Source organism: Chinchilla lanigera, unplaced genomic scaffold (genome assembly GCF_000276665.1).
Source record: "Chinchilla lanigera isolate Chin_1 unplaced genomic scaffold, ChiLan1.0 scaffold00017, whole genome shotgun sequence".
Classification (NCBI taxonomy): Eukaryota; Metazoa; Chordata; class Mammalia; order Rodentia; family Chinchillidae; genus Chinchilla; species Chinchilla lanigera.
This window is the reverse complement of record NW_004955418.1, coordinates 23,880,347-23,897,707: the sequence shown is the minus strand read 5'-3', so window position 1 is coordinate 23,897,707 and position 17,361 is coordinate 23,880,347. Positions and strand designations below refer to the sequence as shown.

Here is a 17,361-nt window from a genome sequence, read left to right as displayed (position 1 = left end):
GCCTTCCCGCCGCTGCCGCCGCCGCCGCCGCTGCTGCCCTCGCTGGGCGCCGGCCTGGGCACCGTGGACGAGGGCGACTCCCTGGACGGACCCGAGTACGAGGAGGAAGAGGTGGCCATCCCGCTGACCGCCCCTCCGACCAACCAGTAAGTCGCGCGGCGGCCGCGCAGCGTCGGGAGAAGAGGCGCGGAGGGCTCCCCGCAGCTGCCTTGTCGAAGTTCGGGCGCCTGAGGTTGCGCTGGCGCCGCGATTTCAGGATCGGCCGTGTTCCCTGCAGACAGACTCCCCCCGGGTGCCTACATGGGCTTAGGGCCCCCCTGGGAGGATGTCAAGTTCTGGAAGGTGGGAACTGTGTGTCGGGGAGAAGCGGATGTGTGTGCCTCTGCGCGGTCCAGGTGGAGGTGTGAGCGGGGACGCGGCGGAGCCCGCAGCTCCCTGGCCGTGACAGCCGGGTGACCTGCGTGCGCTCCCTGCTGCAGCTAGCGCTGCGGGAGAAGCTTTCGGCTCCGGGATTTTAATAAGGGTTGTTCTAATGTAATTTGGAAAGTGCATTGGTCAGAATGTTTGTGTTCGAGGCACTGCAAATCCCAACTTTTGTCTGCTGAAAGCATAGTGATTCAGAGGGGTCAGGGAGAGAGTTCTGTGAATTAGAGATGTGACTGAGGCCCGTACTTCCCACAGTGTTCATAACTTTTGTTCATATTGTGTACTTACATGTTGAGATTTTGTAAGTCCAGCAAAACAAAAATTAACCCTGCTCCCCTTTGACACTTTTTGTTGGTGGCCAATACGGTCTTTTAAAATTAGTTTTGATAGTTTACTGCGGAATGTACAGGACAGATGATGCTTTTGTATACATTAGAAGCTCCTTCTTAATAAAGGTAGACCTTGATAAAAAGAAATGATTGAGGTGGGAAGTGGTAATTGTAGGCAAAATTTTGTCCCTCACATCAGTCTTAATAGGCCTTTAGAGTTTCATCAACTTGTTGGGAAAAAAGATTTACTTCATGCTCTGGGAGATTGAAAGTCTTGTGTTTTTTAAATAAGGTTCTTTAGAGAGTTTGGAAAGGATGTAAAAAACAATTAAGAAAAGCTTCTGTAATATAAACCTATTTTTGCCTTAAGGTTACTTATTTGATACTTAAGGTAGAAAAGTGAGTTTATTTATGCGAGCCGTAGTGTAGAGATGCGGTATTCCCTTTGTGTTACTCATGACAGAGTTCAGTTATTTTCGTCTAATTTCGTTCCACCTTATATGTATATCGCAGACCTCTCTAGGAATGTTCTGAAAGTGTAAAAATGCTAATATTACAGAACCACTTGCATATCAAGTATTTTTGAGAATATTGATCAATTAAATGTTTGTCAAATGCCCACTACATGCTTGGTGTTGTTTTTATAATAAACAAATGCAACTTTTGGAACTGAAAAAAGTACAATCTTGTGCCATGTCATTACTGAATGGACTTAAGCACATTTATGTCATTCTAATTCTTCGCTTACTTTAAATAGCTTTGCAGAGTACTTTTAGGTTCACAGCAAAATTGAGTGGAAAGTGCAGAGTGTTCCTGTCAAATTTTTAATGAACATGATTGTATACTTAGGGAAAATTGCGTTTGTGAGAGGTCCTTTAGGTAAGACTGTCATTGTTTTGTGTGTATTTAGGAATACAATAACATTTCTATGACGAGGTACGTAAAAATAGTTGATGTTTAAAAAGTATCTTCTACCTTTAGGTTTTTTTTTTTTTTTTTTTTTTTTTTAAACAATGTTGGGGATTGAATCCAGGGCCTTGTGCATGCCGGGCAAATTCTCTACAACTGAGCTACATCCCCAGTCCATTTCCTAGCAAATCGTTAAAATCTGCCACTCATAGTACAAATTTGCTTTTTAAAAATCTCAGAGACCAATTCAGAGTTGCTAGACACGGGGCAGTTTAGGGTTAAACATGTAAATTCTGAAGTTAGACAGTATTTGGGTTGGGTTAGAGTCCTGACTCTGCTGCTTACTAGCTGTGTGATCTTGGGAAGGTCTGTTTCCCCATCTGAAAAATGGGGGTAATAATGTTGCCTCACTCATACGGTTATTTTTGAGATTTAATGAGACCTCTGAACTATTCAGTGCAGTGGCTGGCGTATACCAAATGTTCCAATAAATTAATTAATTGCCTACTAATTCTTTTGGTATAGGTATCGCCTTACTAATTAATAGCTACTTTATTTATTTTTGAGACAAGGTCCCAGAATGTTTTCCTCAAGTTCTCGGGATGGCCTCAAATTCCAGGGATCCTCCTGCCTCAGGCTCCTAAGTAGCTGGGATTACAGGTGCCAGCACTGCGCTGAGATCTTTTAACTATTTTAGAGAATGTTTTGAACTCCAAAAGAAGTCCTACTATAATTGAGTGTATTAAAATTTTTGTTTTAACTTCTTAAAGGCTCCTAGAAGAAAGTTAAGCAGTTTTAGAAGTGAAATTCAAGTGTTCACTATAATTTTCATTTTTAAATGGAAAGAAAAAGTCTCAATTTGGTCAAATAATGTCACTCCTTTGTAAAAAGAATTGAGAAACATTCTTGGGCTAAGTTACTATCTGACTGCTAATAACTGATCACCTCGTGTGGTGTTAAGAAGGTGGAGGTAATAGAATTGAGTCCACAAGTGGTTTGGAGGTCTAGGGTTCCTTGCGAGTTCTGCCTTGATTCTGGCTGGCTCTGTGCTGGTGCGCATGAGTCATGTGACAAGATGCAGGTCGATAGACCACTGTGAGTATACTAATGCTGTTAGCATTTTATATCTTGTTTTTCTGTGTGTATGGTCTCATGCTTATTGCTGAGCATGTCCATTAGTTTGGTTAAGGCTGGAAAGGTTTGTGTAAAATTGGAATATTTCCCTTTTTATAAGTTTTTAGAAAAAAATATAAAAGGACAAATTTTCCCTGTGTGTGTGTGTGTGTGTGTGTGTGTGTATATATATATATTTTTTTTTTTTTTTTTTCAGCTATGAATTTTGTTACTAAAAATTGCTAACTTTATTTTTCAGGACAGAGAAAAGGTTAGATTAAAAAGACTTTGTCATTGGTACTCTGTGATGTTGTGAAACTCTTTTCGTGTTTTTCTTCTCTGTAGGGTTTTGGTAAAGGAGAATTTTTTCCCCTGGTGAGATTATGTGGAGGGATTTTGAACCGTTAGTTTGCAGTGGTAGAGTCCTTTGGAGAGAATTCGGTCCACAGATAGATATTGCTGGCTTCTAGTGTATTTGGAACGTTTAGTAATTAGTTGCCATCTTTTAAAAATAAGATGATATCACATCTAGAAGTCTTGATCTCTGTCACTTCTTGAAAAGTCACAAGACTTGGCTGTACCTGGTGGCTCTTCCTGCTTGACAGCAGGTGCTAGAGCTGAGTAGAAGTTGCTTTTCGATGTGTATTACTCCCTGCAGTTTGCTGTAGTCTCCCCTACACCCACTCTGCCTTTGGTGTTGGCTAGTATCTGACCTAGATCTTACCTTGGACCCAATATTCAGGCGTCTGAAGCCTGCAACTTTAAGAGAAAATAAGGGTTGTAAATAGCTCCTTTCCTTTCTTTAAAAATAATTTTACTGGCAAAACTAAAATTATTCATAAGTCACATAATTGACAGAAGTTAATGAGGGGACCCATAGCATTCATTAGCTTGGTCACTGTTTACATTAAAACTATGGTGAGTCATTATTTTTTAATAAAGATAGGGAAGAGAAAGATAAAAATAGGGGTGAGAATTGTAAAGAATGGTTGTGGACAGAGTGGTGGCTCATCAAGACTCATATTTTTACTGTATTTGCATGAGTAGCAGAGGTGTTTCAAGGGTTACAGCAATGACTAAAGTGCTCCTTTTCTTGTGTCGCTTTTCCAGGGAAGTTTTAGATCCAGTGGGACCGTTACCTAACCCAGTAGCTATGATTTAGGCTACATTAAGGTAAATACCATGAGTGAAGTACAAGCGAAGGGTTAATAGGGGCTAAAAGAATAACAAATGTATATTATTAGGATTAGTAAATTTACTGAGAAAGGTAGCAGGTTAAGTTTTTCTAATGCTTAATTTATTTTCTGAACAAAAGGTTACTGGTCTCAGCTCCTTTTGCCTAATGATTTTACCAGGTTAAAACATGCTGAGTTGAATGAGTGTAAACTTCTGGTTGTTGGTGACGAATCCCTTCTACTGAACCTCATCTGTGGTCTGGAAAGAAGTTGAAAGGATGCTTATAGCTGCAGTGCTGAGGGACAGAGCACAGCCAGAGGCCAGAAATGCTCAGAATGAGTGCTTAGCTACTCTTGGGAAACCAGGCAGATGTTACTGACAGATAAAAAGGACAGGATAGGTTAGGAAGAAAGAAGAGAAAGTGTAGAGTGATTCTGGTTGCTTTACTCCTGTTTCTTTACTGGCCAAATGAGCAGAATGCCACTAAGAACACTCAGATACCCAAAATGTGACCAGGAGGGATTAAAAAGACAGTTATTACCACTGACATGCTTTTATTGCTTACTACCTAACAGGAATCAGTGCTTTACTTGTATTGTATTGGTTATTGCTGCATAATAAAGTTGTCCAGGACCTAATTGTAAAAGTTCTAGAGATCATTTATTTGCTGTTGATTCTAAAATTTGAGCAGGGCTTGCTGGAGACTTCCATGTATCATTTGTTAGCTGTAATGTCCATGGTGGCATTTTAACTTTTAGAGCTGTTGCTTCAGCTGGGATGGCTGGAATAGCTGGTGGATAGCCAAGGTCCTTTCAGTGTGTAGTCTTTACATAGAGTGTGGGCTTCTTCAGAGCAAAGAGCATTTGAAGAGAGCAAGGAGCATCCTAAAAGGATGAGTCCCTGTGCTGGATTACTTAGCAAGCTTCCACGTTCCTCTTGCTTGTTGTTTCTGGGGGTCATTGCGAGACACACGACCCAGTGGGGATTTTGTGTTGGAAAAAACTAAAAGAACATGAGTACTGGAGGTGAGATTTCTTGACATATTTGAAGTAACAGTATTCCATATGTATTCATTTACATGTAATATCAGATAGTTTTAGACTACTGGGGGTGAGAAATGGGATAGGATAAAGGGCGAATACAAATTTATTTCCTTAAACTGTCTTTCAATAAATGAGCCAAGTACTCCACCATAGATATTTTTTGGCTTTCATTTTCTTAGTTTTAAACCCTAACTATTGCGTTTGGATGTTGGTTACGATTTGTTGTTGGAATAGGCACATGCACCTGTACAGTGTGTTGTCTTGAAATCACCAGCAGTATATTTTAATTTTGAGCTAAGTTAAAGATAATTGTTTCTAGATACATTTGAATAAACCTCTATGTATCATCACATCTCAACAAGATTTAGAATATAATTTTAAGTATATAGTAATTTTTTAATTTTAATTTTAATTTTAATTTTTTTTGGTTTTGGGAACCGGGGATTTAGCTCAGCAGCACAGTGCCTGCCTGGCAAGCGTGAGGTCGTGAGTTCGATTCCCGGTACCGGAAAAAACCCCCAAAAAGTAATTATATGTTAATGAGTAAAGCAGTGAAAGTTAATGAGGGCAAAAAATACTATATAAAAGAATAGACAGTGTACTTGGAAAATGAAGGATTGTTCAAAAAAATGAGATTATAAAATCAATTTAGAGTCATTTTGTAGTTTTTCAAATGTATAGTTTTTATGAGTTAAAAGAATGAAAATAAATGAAAAAAGGTATTGAAGTTTCATATCATAATCTTCTTGCTGGAGTTTCATGGCAAGTATGATTTCTTTTTGTAGTATTGGTGTCAGTATACTCACAGTAGCATTTCTGTGAGAGAGACCTCTTGTACCCAGTGTGGAAGCAGACTCAGGGAGAGTGGCTTCTTATTTTCGCACAGCTCAGCAGTGGTAGAACTGAGGTGGAGCTCTGTTCTCAGCACTTTTCAGATATGCTTACATTTGGGTAGTATTTATAATTTTTTTTTGTTTGTTTTTTGTTGTTGTTTTTTCTTCCGGTACCAGGAATCGAACTCATGACCTTGTGTCTGCCAGGTTGGTGCTTTGCTGCTGAGCTAAATCCCCAGCCCCAGTATTTACAATTTTGTTTAGTGGGCTGTAAAGCAAAGGCCTAGTTTCCTGTGTTTACTCATAGTTTGCTAAAAATGTCAGGCACTTCATAGATTATCTTAACTCAGTTCTTACCCCTTACTGTAAGTGAATATTGCTGTTACCCTGATTTTTAATATTGAGAAAGCAGATAGAACTGGAATTAATCTGAATACCTTCATCCAAAATACTTTGGACAGGAAGCTTTCAGTGATTTTTAGATTTTGGAGTATTTGCATAGAATTGGCCAGTTAAAGCATCCCCAATCTGAAATTCATTGAGATTTCAGATTTTCAGCCTAGGGATGCCGAAAGAATGCACACACATATACAGTACATGTTCCATATAGACATTAAAGTATTTCGGGGCCAGCAGTCTCTGGGTTTTATGGACTGAATTGTGCTCCCTTCAGATTCAACTGAAGCCCTTACCACCAGTATGACTATTTGGAGTGAAGGCCATTAAAGAGCTAATTAAAGTTAAATGAGGTCATGAAACAGGGCTCACAAATCCAATAGAACTGATACTGTTGTAAAGAGACACCAAGAGTGCTTATACACAGTGATATATTTTGCATTTTTGTGTAACGTATGAAGTTAAAATTGAAGTTGATTTCCTGACTATTGATGTCTGATTGTTTTAGTAGCATTCATAGAGAAGGTTGAGGAAGAATTGTTTTCCCATTGAATTGCTTTTACACTTCTGTCAAAAGTTAGCTGGACATGTACTATTACAGTGTTTCTTTTTTGTTGTTATTATGAATATCTTACTGTGTCTATAAGTTACACTCCATCGTACACATGCTTAGGAAAGAAGTAGCATATGGGCTTCAGTACTGTCCTTGGTTTCAGGCATCTATTGCCAGTCTTGGAACATACTCACTGAGGGGAGGGGGTGGTGTACCATACTTGTGATTGCTCTGGCTATGTGGTTAAGTTTTAATGTCAAGTAGAGAGATTTCTATTTTCTGTTTGTTCTTCAGGATGTTGTAGCTATTCCAGGCCTAGTGCCTTCACTACGACTTTTAGGACTTGCTTGTAAATGTCTACAAAATCGCTGCTGGGATTCCCAGAGGAACTGAACTGAACCAGTAGATGAATTTGGGGAGAGTTGGTTTCTTTACTGAATGAATGTGTTGTATGTCTCCTTATTAGACCTTCTTTGGTTTCTTTAATGGGAATTTTATAACTTGGTCTATAAGTTCTGCACATCGTTTGTTAAATTCATACTTTTTGTTTTCTTTGGGATGATTTTGTAAATGTTGCTTTAAGTTTATTCTGTATTCATTGTTCTTCATTGTTTATTCTGCATTCATTGTTACTGTATAGAGTATAGTTTAACAAATGAAATTGCATTTTGTGTGTTGGTCTCACATTCTGTGATCTTGCTAAAGCTTAACTTACAGGTTTAAGAGTCTATGGATTCTATGGCATTTTCTACATAGACAATAATATTACCTGCAAATAGGACAGTTTTATTTTTTTCTTTCTGATGTTTGCCTCTGATAATCTTTTACTTACCGTAGTAGCTAGACTTTCATTTCTGTGTTGAAGAAGAGAATGAACATCCACACTTTGATCACAAATCTTTGGTGAAAAGCGTTCAGTGTTTCACAGTTAAGCATGATGTTAACCGCATCCTTACAGTTCATTGGTAGATGCTTTTTATCACGTTGGGTAGGTCACCTCTTTTCTTGCTGAGAGTTCTGTGATAATGGTTGTTGAGTTTTTGTCAGATGTTTTGATATTTTTGTCTATTAGCTTTCTAGTATGGTAGATTACATTGATTATTGAATGTTGAACTAGCCTTGCATACCTGGAATAAATCCCACTTGGTCATTTTGTGTAATTCTTTTCAAACATTGCTGAGTTTCGTTTTTGAGACCATGGTGTGGATTTTTGTATCTCAGTTGATGGGAACTACTGGTCTGTAACTTTCCTGTGGTGTCTTTCTCTGGTTTCAGTGTCTGATCAATACTTGTGTATAATATTTATGAGGTCGGAAGTTTTCCCTCCTCTTCTATTTTTGGGAAGAATTTATGAGGTATTTGTATTACCTGTTCTTTAAATATTTGCTAGCATTCACCACTGAGACCATTTGGGCCTGTGTTTTCTTTTCTTTTTTTTCCCCCTTGTTTTAGATGGTTTAAGTTATGAATTCATTATTTTAATAGTTAGAGTGCTTTTGGTTGCATTTTGGTCCCATGTAGATTTTGAGGAATTGACACTTACTGCAGTTTAATTTGTGAGCATAGACTTGTTTGTAATATGTCCAAATTATTATTTTAATGGCTATAGGATATGCAGTGATGTCTTTTTTATTCCTGATGTTGGTAGTTTCTCCTTTTTGTAAATCTTCGTAAAGGCTTATCTCTCAGTTTTATTACTAATATGTTTGGGCTTATGTTTGCCATTTTATATTTTGTTTTCTGTTCTAATTTCTTTTTAGGCGATCATTTGTTAGTAGTATATCTGGTTTTATGTAAAATATTTTTGAGTGTATTGCTTTGTAGAATTTTCTTAGTCATCCTGGATATTAAATATACATAATTTACTGGTAGAACACTTTGACTATGCTTAGATATGTACATATATATGGGTTCTGGAAGGATTATCTCAGGTACTACAGAAAAGAGTTTATTTCTAGCATTTACTTAGTAACATTTGAATAAATTACTTCCTTGAAATTGAACAAGAAGCAGTAATAGCCCTCTTGGAAACACAGGTAATCTTTCAAAATAGATAATATTTTAAAAACTAAATTATTGTTAATTTTATTTATTGAGCGACAACTGTATCAAAATTCTTTCATATATTATTTCATGTAAGTGAATATAGGTTTTGCTTCCTCTGTATAGACAAACTGATAGCTACATAGTGAACTTGTTTACCCACCTGTATCAGTTACTTTTCTGTTATGGGGATAAAATACCTGATTCCTGCAAGTTAAAAAGAGAGATTTATTTTGACACAGGGTTTCAGTGGGTTCAGTCTGTCGTTGGTTGGTTCAACGCAGAAACAACATGGTGGAACTGTGAAGCAGAGGACAGCTGCTATCCTCATGGCAATCAGGAAACAGAAGGAAAAGGGCAAAGCCATCGACAAGAATATACCCTTCTAGGTCAGGCCCTCAGTGCACCTCCAAGCAGGCCCCACTTTCCTAACATCACATTCCAGCTGTAGACTCACTAGTGTCTTAATTCACTGGTAAGCATAGTACCTTCTATGATCCTGTCACCTTCCAAAAGCCCACCTCTGAACACATGAGACTTTTGGGTGACATTTTGGATATAAACCATAATACCGTCTCAATTCTGTTGAAGATAGGCTGCCAAAACATAAGTTTAGGAGGAAATTGGTAGTCACTGGGTTAAATAATGGCCATATGAGAGGACTTAGTGATATTTTATTGCCTTTTCATTCCTACTTAAAAAAACTAAGTAGAAGGAAGTGCTATACTTATTACTTAGGGGCACTGCGTGCTTATTGCTGGTGGTAGGAAAAATAAAAAAAAAATCATTTAGATTTTAGTAGCTCTTTGGAAGCATGTAAGAATTATTTACATTTTTCATAGTTGGCAATTAAAAATATTAATTGTGTAGTTTGTTTTTATATGTTTGGTTTTATTCATGTACTGACTGATTTCTCATGGAATTTGGAAGGAACACAATCTTAGACTGACAGGAGACTATATTCTTTAGTTAATATTAGAATTTCTGAATATCATAGTCTTTAATGATAACTAGGACCAGAATCTTTATCATAGGCCATTTTTGAAATAATAGCAAAGAGAGTAGAAAATTGTATTGATAGTGTGACCTACTCTGATGTGATAAAACAATATGTAACATTACAGTTTAGTGTCTTAGAGTGATGTGGAGAAATAATATCTTTAATTAGCATAAAGTTTTTGAAAGTGGTATTGTTTACCAAGTGCACAGGGCCTGTGAGGGGTAAAATAGAAGTTTAAAATATAGTGCCTGCTGTGGTCTGAATGCCATGGTAAGCACTTACGCATTTTAGTGTAGATATGTGGAATCTGTAGAATACAGTCTTTTCAGTTTTTGAAAGTAACTGTTTGAATATTTCGTGTCTCTTTTTTTCTCCATTCCACTTTAACCTAATCAGTTATTAAGACTGTTGTATTCTACCTCCTAAATTGCTTTGAGTCTCACACTTCTTTTGCTGTTTCTCCCTCATCTTCTTCTCTTTCTTCCCATTGGAGTAAGCTGTTTCTTTATTCTCCTTGTTTCTGATCTTTTCCTCAGCCAATTAGTAGCTCTCATTATTAATGCTTTCAAAATGCTCTGACTTCAGCCCAAGTAAAAATTGAGAAATTCTTTATACATTGTGATATATAGTACTTTTGTCTAAATTTTTAAAAAAACTAAAGTGTAATGCAAAGTATTCTTTTTAATTGCTAGTCATGATGCATTTTATTCTTGTTTTAATTTGTTATGTTCTACTTAAATATTGGTAGAAAATGACTACATTGAGTTTGAAAACTGCTTTGTATTACTTACAGCATGATCTTATAAAGACAAATCATAGACTCTTTCTTGAAACCCTTTTATGAATTTCCATCTAGGATGGAAGTTCTGTTATGGGGAGTAGTAGTGGCTTTCAAACTTAAGTTTGATGATGATTCACTCAAAGATACAGACCTTACATCTATGACCCAATACGCACATACTCACTGACATTTACTGATGAAAAATAACTTCCCTGACAACTTGTAATGCACACTGTGTACTATTCTATTCTGTATTGTTATCTTCTTTTCACTTTGTTTTTTAAAAATGTGGAATGTGATATAGTAAATTGATTTTTTGACCCATTGGTGGCTTGGGACTTGAGTGATGGAAGGAAGGAAGGAAGGAAGGAATGAAGGAAGGAATGAAGGAAGGAAGGAAGGAGAAAAGAAGCCATTGTTCTCTATTCCTCAGTGCTTTGTTTCTTCAGTACTGATGTTTTTATTATGCAGTTCTATGTTTCTCCATTTGTTGTTTCTTCTAAGATACCCTTCTTACCTCCAGTGCATGGCAAACATTCTTCTGCATACAATAGAGGTATAACTGAATGTCATGACGGAAAATAAGTTTCTTCTCAGTGACAGTAGTGATCTTATCAAATAAACTTGGAAAGAAGTGTTTTCTCAGGAAATTAAACCACAATATCGCAAGTAAACAAACGTATGGTGCATTACAGAAATTAGTGGTAAGACCTGACAGTAATCTGTTCCGTGTAACTGACTTATTTAAATAATAGAAACTTGCCCAATACATGGTCACGGTGGCCTCAGAAAGTGGAGCCTTGTTAATTACGGAACAGCTTGTTGGAGACCCTGTAGTGCGGTCATTGTGTTGTTTCATTCCAAGGATGAAACTTGCCTGTTTCTGGTACAGTTACTATTATTTAAATGTTTTAATTTGTTTACAGATATGTGAGTTACCTATTTCCTTTGGTGCAGATGTGCATGGTCAGTTAGCAAATTCTCTCACAAGTTTTTATTTGAAAAAAATTTGAAATCTGCCACTAAGTTTTGAGAATACCAGAATAAATAACCATGTATTGATTTCCTTTGCCTCACTTAATTTGTCCCTCTTTTATACCTACCTATATATTATTTATGCTGAACTATTAGTAATGCAGAGACTTTGTCCTTTGTTAAATACTTTATCATGAATTTTTTAGGAATAAGGAAATAACCTGTATAGCCATATATAATGAATTTAACATCTTCATTATTCAGATATTCTCAGTTGTTCTTATAATGTCCTTTATAACTGTTTAGTTTTTATTTAATGAATTGCATTTAATTATGAGATCCCTTTAGTCTCCTAACTTAAAACAGTATCCTCAGCTTTTTATTTCACTGATGACAACAGCATTTTGAAGAGTCCAGGGTTGTTCCCTTGTATTGGATTCAGGTTGTGCTGTGGAAGGAAGGGTGTGATTGAGGAGAGCCTTTCACCTCCTGGCAGCCAGGAAGTGACAAGAAGGGAGGAGCCCCGGAGAGAGAGCACCCTGCAAGCCCTGCGTCCAGTGACAGCCTCCCCAGTCAGGCCCACCTCCTAACAGCATATTTGTCTGTGAATTCGTCAGTGGCTTGATTTGCTGACTGTAGCACCCGATGGTCGGTCTCGTCACCTTCTAAAAGCCCCACCTCTCAACACGTGAGACTTCTGGGGATACATCCCACACCTCCACTGTCGCAGTTCCCCATTTAGTTTCACTGCCCTGAAAGTCTGCCATATTCTTCCTGTTCACTCTCTTCTTCCCTCTAACCTTTAGCAATCACCGATCATTTTTGTCTCCACAATTTTGTCTCCACAGTTTTGTCTCTTCCAGAATGTTGTACATTTGTCTGTGGAATCATGCAATATGTAGCCTTTTAAATTTGGGTTCTTTTGCTCCTTAATATCTTTAAGATTCTCCCATGTCTTTTCTCATGGCTTGCTAGTCCATTTCCTTTTAGCAGTGAATACTGTAGGTACATGGCTTAATTACCCATTCAACTACTGAAGGACATCTTAAGTGCTTCTGTGGTTTTGTATGGGCTTAAGTTTCAGTTTTTATGTAAATATTAAAAAACCTGATTGTGAGTAGTGTAACATTTTAGTCCACCTCTTGCTGTGGGTACTTTCTAAAGGAAAGAAGTTTATTTAGCTCAGAGCTTTGGAGGCTGAGTTTAAGATTGGGCAGCCCCAACTGTGTCCTGGTGAGGCTCCCCTGACTATCACAGAATGGCAGAGAAGTGTGCAGAAGAGGCCACCCACTTGGGTGGGCCGTGCTTTATAACAACCCACCCTCTCAACTGCTCACTCTTAGCAAGAAATCAGCATTCATCTTATCTAGTGGCAGTGTGTCCCCCATGACCTAATTACCTTCCCCCAGGTCCCATGGCTTGAAAGTTTCACCACCTCTTAATGTCACCACACTGCCACCACACCAGGCCTTCAGCAAGTTTGGAGGACACACCATATCCAGACCATAGCATGCAGTAAGTATATATGTTTAGTTTTTAAAAGAAACCAGCCAGTTGACTTGCAAAGTGGCTGGACCACGTTCATTCCCATTGGTAGTGAATGAGATTTCTTGTTGCTTCACACTCACGCTAGCGTTTCATGTTTGCACTGTTGTGGATTTTAGGAGCTCTAATGGGTATACAGTGGTACCTCATTATTGTTTTAATAATAATTTCCCCAGTCCCATGGTGTTCCACATTTATTCATGGGCTTGTGTCCCGTATATGTACCTTTGGTTAGATGTCTCTTTTTTAGTCCATTTGAAATAAGACTCTTTTTACTGAGATGAGTTCTTCGTGAAATTTTGGGTAACAGTCTTTTATTACATGTTTCTTTGCAAGTATTTTCTCCCAGTCTGTGGTTTGTCTTTTTATCTTCTTAACAGTGTCTTGCTGAGCAGATATTTTTAATTTTAATGAAGTCTAGCATTCATGGATTGTAACTTTTGTGTTGTACCTCAGAGATCATTACCATACCCAAGGTTATGTTGTTTTTCTCCTAAATATTTCTTAAGAGTTTTATTTTTTATGTTTGGGGCTCTGATGCATTTTGAATTAGATTTTGTGAAATACGTAAAGTCGGTGTGTATACATTATAATTGTACATTCAAGTTTCCCAGCATAATTTGTTGAAAAGACTGTTTGCTCTGTTGTATTACCTTTGTTCCTTTGTCACAGATCAGTTTAAAGTTTATTTGTGGCTATTTCTGGGCTTTTTAATTTGTTCCATTGATCTGTTTGTGTATTTTTTGCTAATATCAGGCTGTCAGCATCATAATAAGTCTTTAGGTCTGGTATTATGAGTCCTCTGGTTTTCTCTTTCAGTATTGGGATGGCACTTCTGGATCTCTTGCCTTTTCATATGAACTTTTTTTGTTATTGTTTTTGTTTTGATACTGGGAATCGAACTCAGGACCTTACGCTTGCCAGGTGTAGGCACTTACGCTGCTGGGCTATATCCCCAGCCCCATATGAACTTCAGACTTAGTTTGTTGGTATCCACAAAATAACTTGCTGAGATTCTGATTTGGAACTGTGTTAATAAATCTGTACGCCAATTTGAAAACAGACAATTGTGACAGTAACTAGTTTGCCTATCTGTGAACATGAATTCTCTCTCCATTTATTTTATTTGGATCTTTTATCAGAATCTTACAGTTTTCCTTACATAGATCTTGTATGTGTTTTGTTAGATTTATAGCTAATTATTTTATTTTTGAGTGCAAGTGTAAATGGTAATAGTTTTTCATTTCAGATTTCACCTGCTACTTGCTGATTGATTATGTAGGAAGGCCATTGACTGTAGTATTTGCAACCTGGCCATAATTGCTTAATCTGTCAAGTTTTTGTGTTTTTTGTTTTGCTTTTGGTCAGTTTTAAAATTTTTCTATGTGGAAAGACATGTCATCTGAAGACAAAAAGAGTTTCATTTCTTCCTATTCAATCAGTTTACCTTTCATTTTAATTTTTTTTTGTCGTGTTGCATTGGCGAAATTTCAAGTACAGCGTTGCCTTATTCCCCATCTCAGAAGGATAGCTTTAAGATAATCATACATGATACTTGCTGTAGTCTTTTTAGAGATAATCTTTACTGAGTTGCAGAAATTTACTTCTGGTTTGCTGAACCTTTTAATCATGAGTATTGGATTTTGTGAGATATGTTTCTGTGTCTGTTAATGTGTACTGTTTCATCTTTACCTGTTGATGTGATTATGTTGTTTTTAAATGTTGAACCAGCCTTGGTAAGTTGGTCGGGGTTTATAATTCTTTTTATAAACTTTTGGGTTTGATTTGCTAATTTTTTGTTGAGGATGTCCACATCTATGTTCATGAAAAGCACCATAGGTTTTTTTGTTGTTGTTGTTGGTAATGTTTTTGTCTGCTTTTGGTATTGGTGCTCTGCATTCATTGAACGGAATGAATTAGGAAGTGTTCCCTCTCCTTCTGTCTTCTGAAAAAGATTGCACTTTTTGATATGATTTCCCCTTTAAATGTTTATTAGAATTCACCAGTGAACACTTCTGGGCTTGGCGGTTTGTGTTTATGGAAGTTATTAATTATTGATTCAATTTCTTTAATAGCTATATACCCTGTTCAAATTGTCTGTTTCTTGGGAGAGTTTTGGTAGATCCTTTTCTTTTTCTAATTTTATTTAGGTGTAATTTATGTTAATAAACTGTTCATTAACAGCATGCAGTTTTATAACGTGATTCATAGGTACCTGGGAAACCACTGCTATCATCAAAGCACAGAATTTTTTTCAAGGTTCCTTGTGTCTCTTGCACACCATCCCTTCTGCATTTCCTGCCTCAGGGCAACAGTTACTTCCTTTCCATCTCTATTCGTTAGCTTACCTTTTCTACAATTTTATGTCAAAAACCCTGGTTGCACAGAAATATTAGAATCAGCAGATGAGATCACATCAAATTAGTGGTAGGTTATTTATTAATTTCACTCATTTCTGATACTATTAATAATTTGTACCTTTTTTCTCAGTCTAACTAGAAGATGATCAATTTATTGATCTTTACAAAGAACCATCTTTTGGTTTTTGTAATTTTCCCTACTGATTTCTTGTTTTCAAATTCATGGATTTTTTTTTTTTGCTATACTTTTTTCCATATTTCTGTGTTTTGGATTTAATTTTCTGAAGTGAATTTTTGATTGTTGATTTTTTTTTTATCTTCTTTTCTAATGTCAGTATCTAGTCATCAATTTCCCTTTAAGCTCTACTTTCAGAGTGCCCCACAATAGTTTAGTTGTGTCTTTATTTTAACTTAGCTTATATTAAAAGTGCTCTTGAGAGATTTACCCTTTGACCCATGTGTTTTTTCGAAGTATGTTGTCTAATCTTCAGGTATTTCTGATTTTCAAGCCATGTTTTTGCTACTGACTTCTGCTTCAGTTCCACTGTGATCTGATAGATGATTTGTCTGGTTTCTGTTTATGTGATTGTTAAGGTGTGTTTTCATGGCCCAGAGTGTGAGCTGTTTTGGTGACTGTTCCCTGTGGGTTTGTAAACAGTGGGAAGTCTCATATTTGATGAAGCAGTTGATGGAAGACAGTTAATTATGCCATTGGTTGGTACTTTGAGTTCAGCTGCATCTGATTTTTTTGCCTGCTGAATCTTCCCTTTCTGATGGAAGCAACTGGAAGTCTCCACTGTGTAGTACATTCATATTTTTCTACTTGGAGTTCTATTTTTTTTTTTGTTCTCATGTATTTTTACTTTTGTTATCCATATACTTTGAGGGTTTTTTTGAAGTATAGACCACTTTATCATTCCGTAACGCTCCTCTTTCCCAGGTAACTTCTCTTGCTGTGAAGTTTTCATTTGGCTGCTTCTCTTTCCTTTTTATTAGTGTTAATGTGGCATATTTTTGTTTATTCCTTTGCTTTTTACCTATATGGGTTTTTATATTTAAAATGAGTTTCTTGTAACATATTTGGATATTTTTGATTCACCGTGATAATCTTCAGTTATGTATTTAGATGATTGATGTTTGATGTAATTAGGTGAATAGCTGCCATATATATTAGGGATTTTGAATTTCCTTTTTTGTTGTAACTTTGTCTTTGACAGTTTTCACCTTTTGTGATTTTAATTAAGCATTTTATATGTTTTCTCTATTTTTTTAGCATATCAATTATATATTTTTTTAAACATGTTTTTAGTGTTTGCCCTTGAGATTGCAATACAATTTATCCGAAGTCATTTTCAAATAATACTAAGACTGCTTTAGATGTGGTGTAGGTACTTTGTAATGACAAAGTATTTCTTGTTTCTGTGTTCTTTGTATCTTTGTACATACATTCTACTCACAAGTGTTACTTAGTTGGATACATTGTTTTTATTATGTTGAACAAACTCACCTGTTAAATCAAGAACAAGAAAAATAAAATTTAATTTTACTGTCTCTTATGCTTTGATTTTCTTCCTTTCTTTGTATGGATCAGAATTTCTACCTTTAGTGTTTTCTTTGTCTCTGATGAACATATCTTAGTAGATAGGGAAGTCTCTTCATTTTCCCTCTGAGAATGTGTTTATTTGGCCTTCAGTTTTGAAGGATAATTTGTAACGTACAGAATTTTAATTTTTTGTTTTGTTTGTCTTCCTGCTCTGGGCTCTTTGTTTTACTGCACTCTCCTTTTGCTTGCACAGTTTCTGAGATGTTGGGTGGGATTTTTAACTTGGATTCTCTATATGGAAGGTGTTTTTGCCTCTGGTTTCTTTCAAGATTTCTT

At 36.6% G+C, this 17,361-nt stretch overlaps 1 protein-coding gene across 1 annotated transcript in view; it reads left to right on the top strand.

Moving 5' to 3' along the window:
- Nucleotides 1-8: 8 nt before the first annotated feature.
- Nucleotides 9-17,361, top strand: part of Rasa1 (RAS p21 protein activator (GTPase activating protein) 1) — a gene marked incomplete at its 5' end in the record, with an annotated part of 89,960 nt that continues 72,607 nt past the window's right edge. The window contains 1 exon segment of the mRNA XM_005382300.2: nt 9-146. Coding sequence (XP_005382357.2) covers nt 9-146 — 138 coding nt within the window.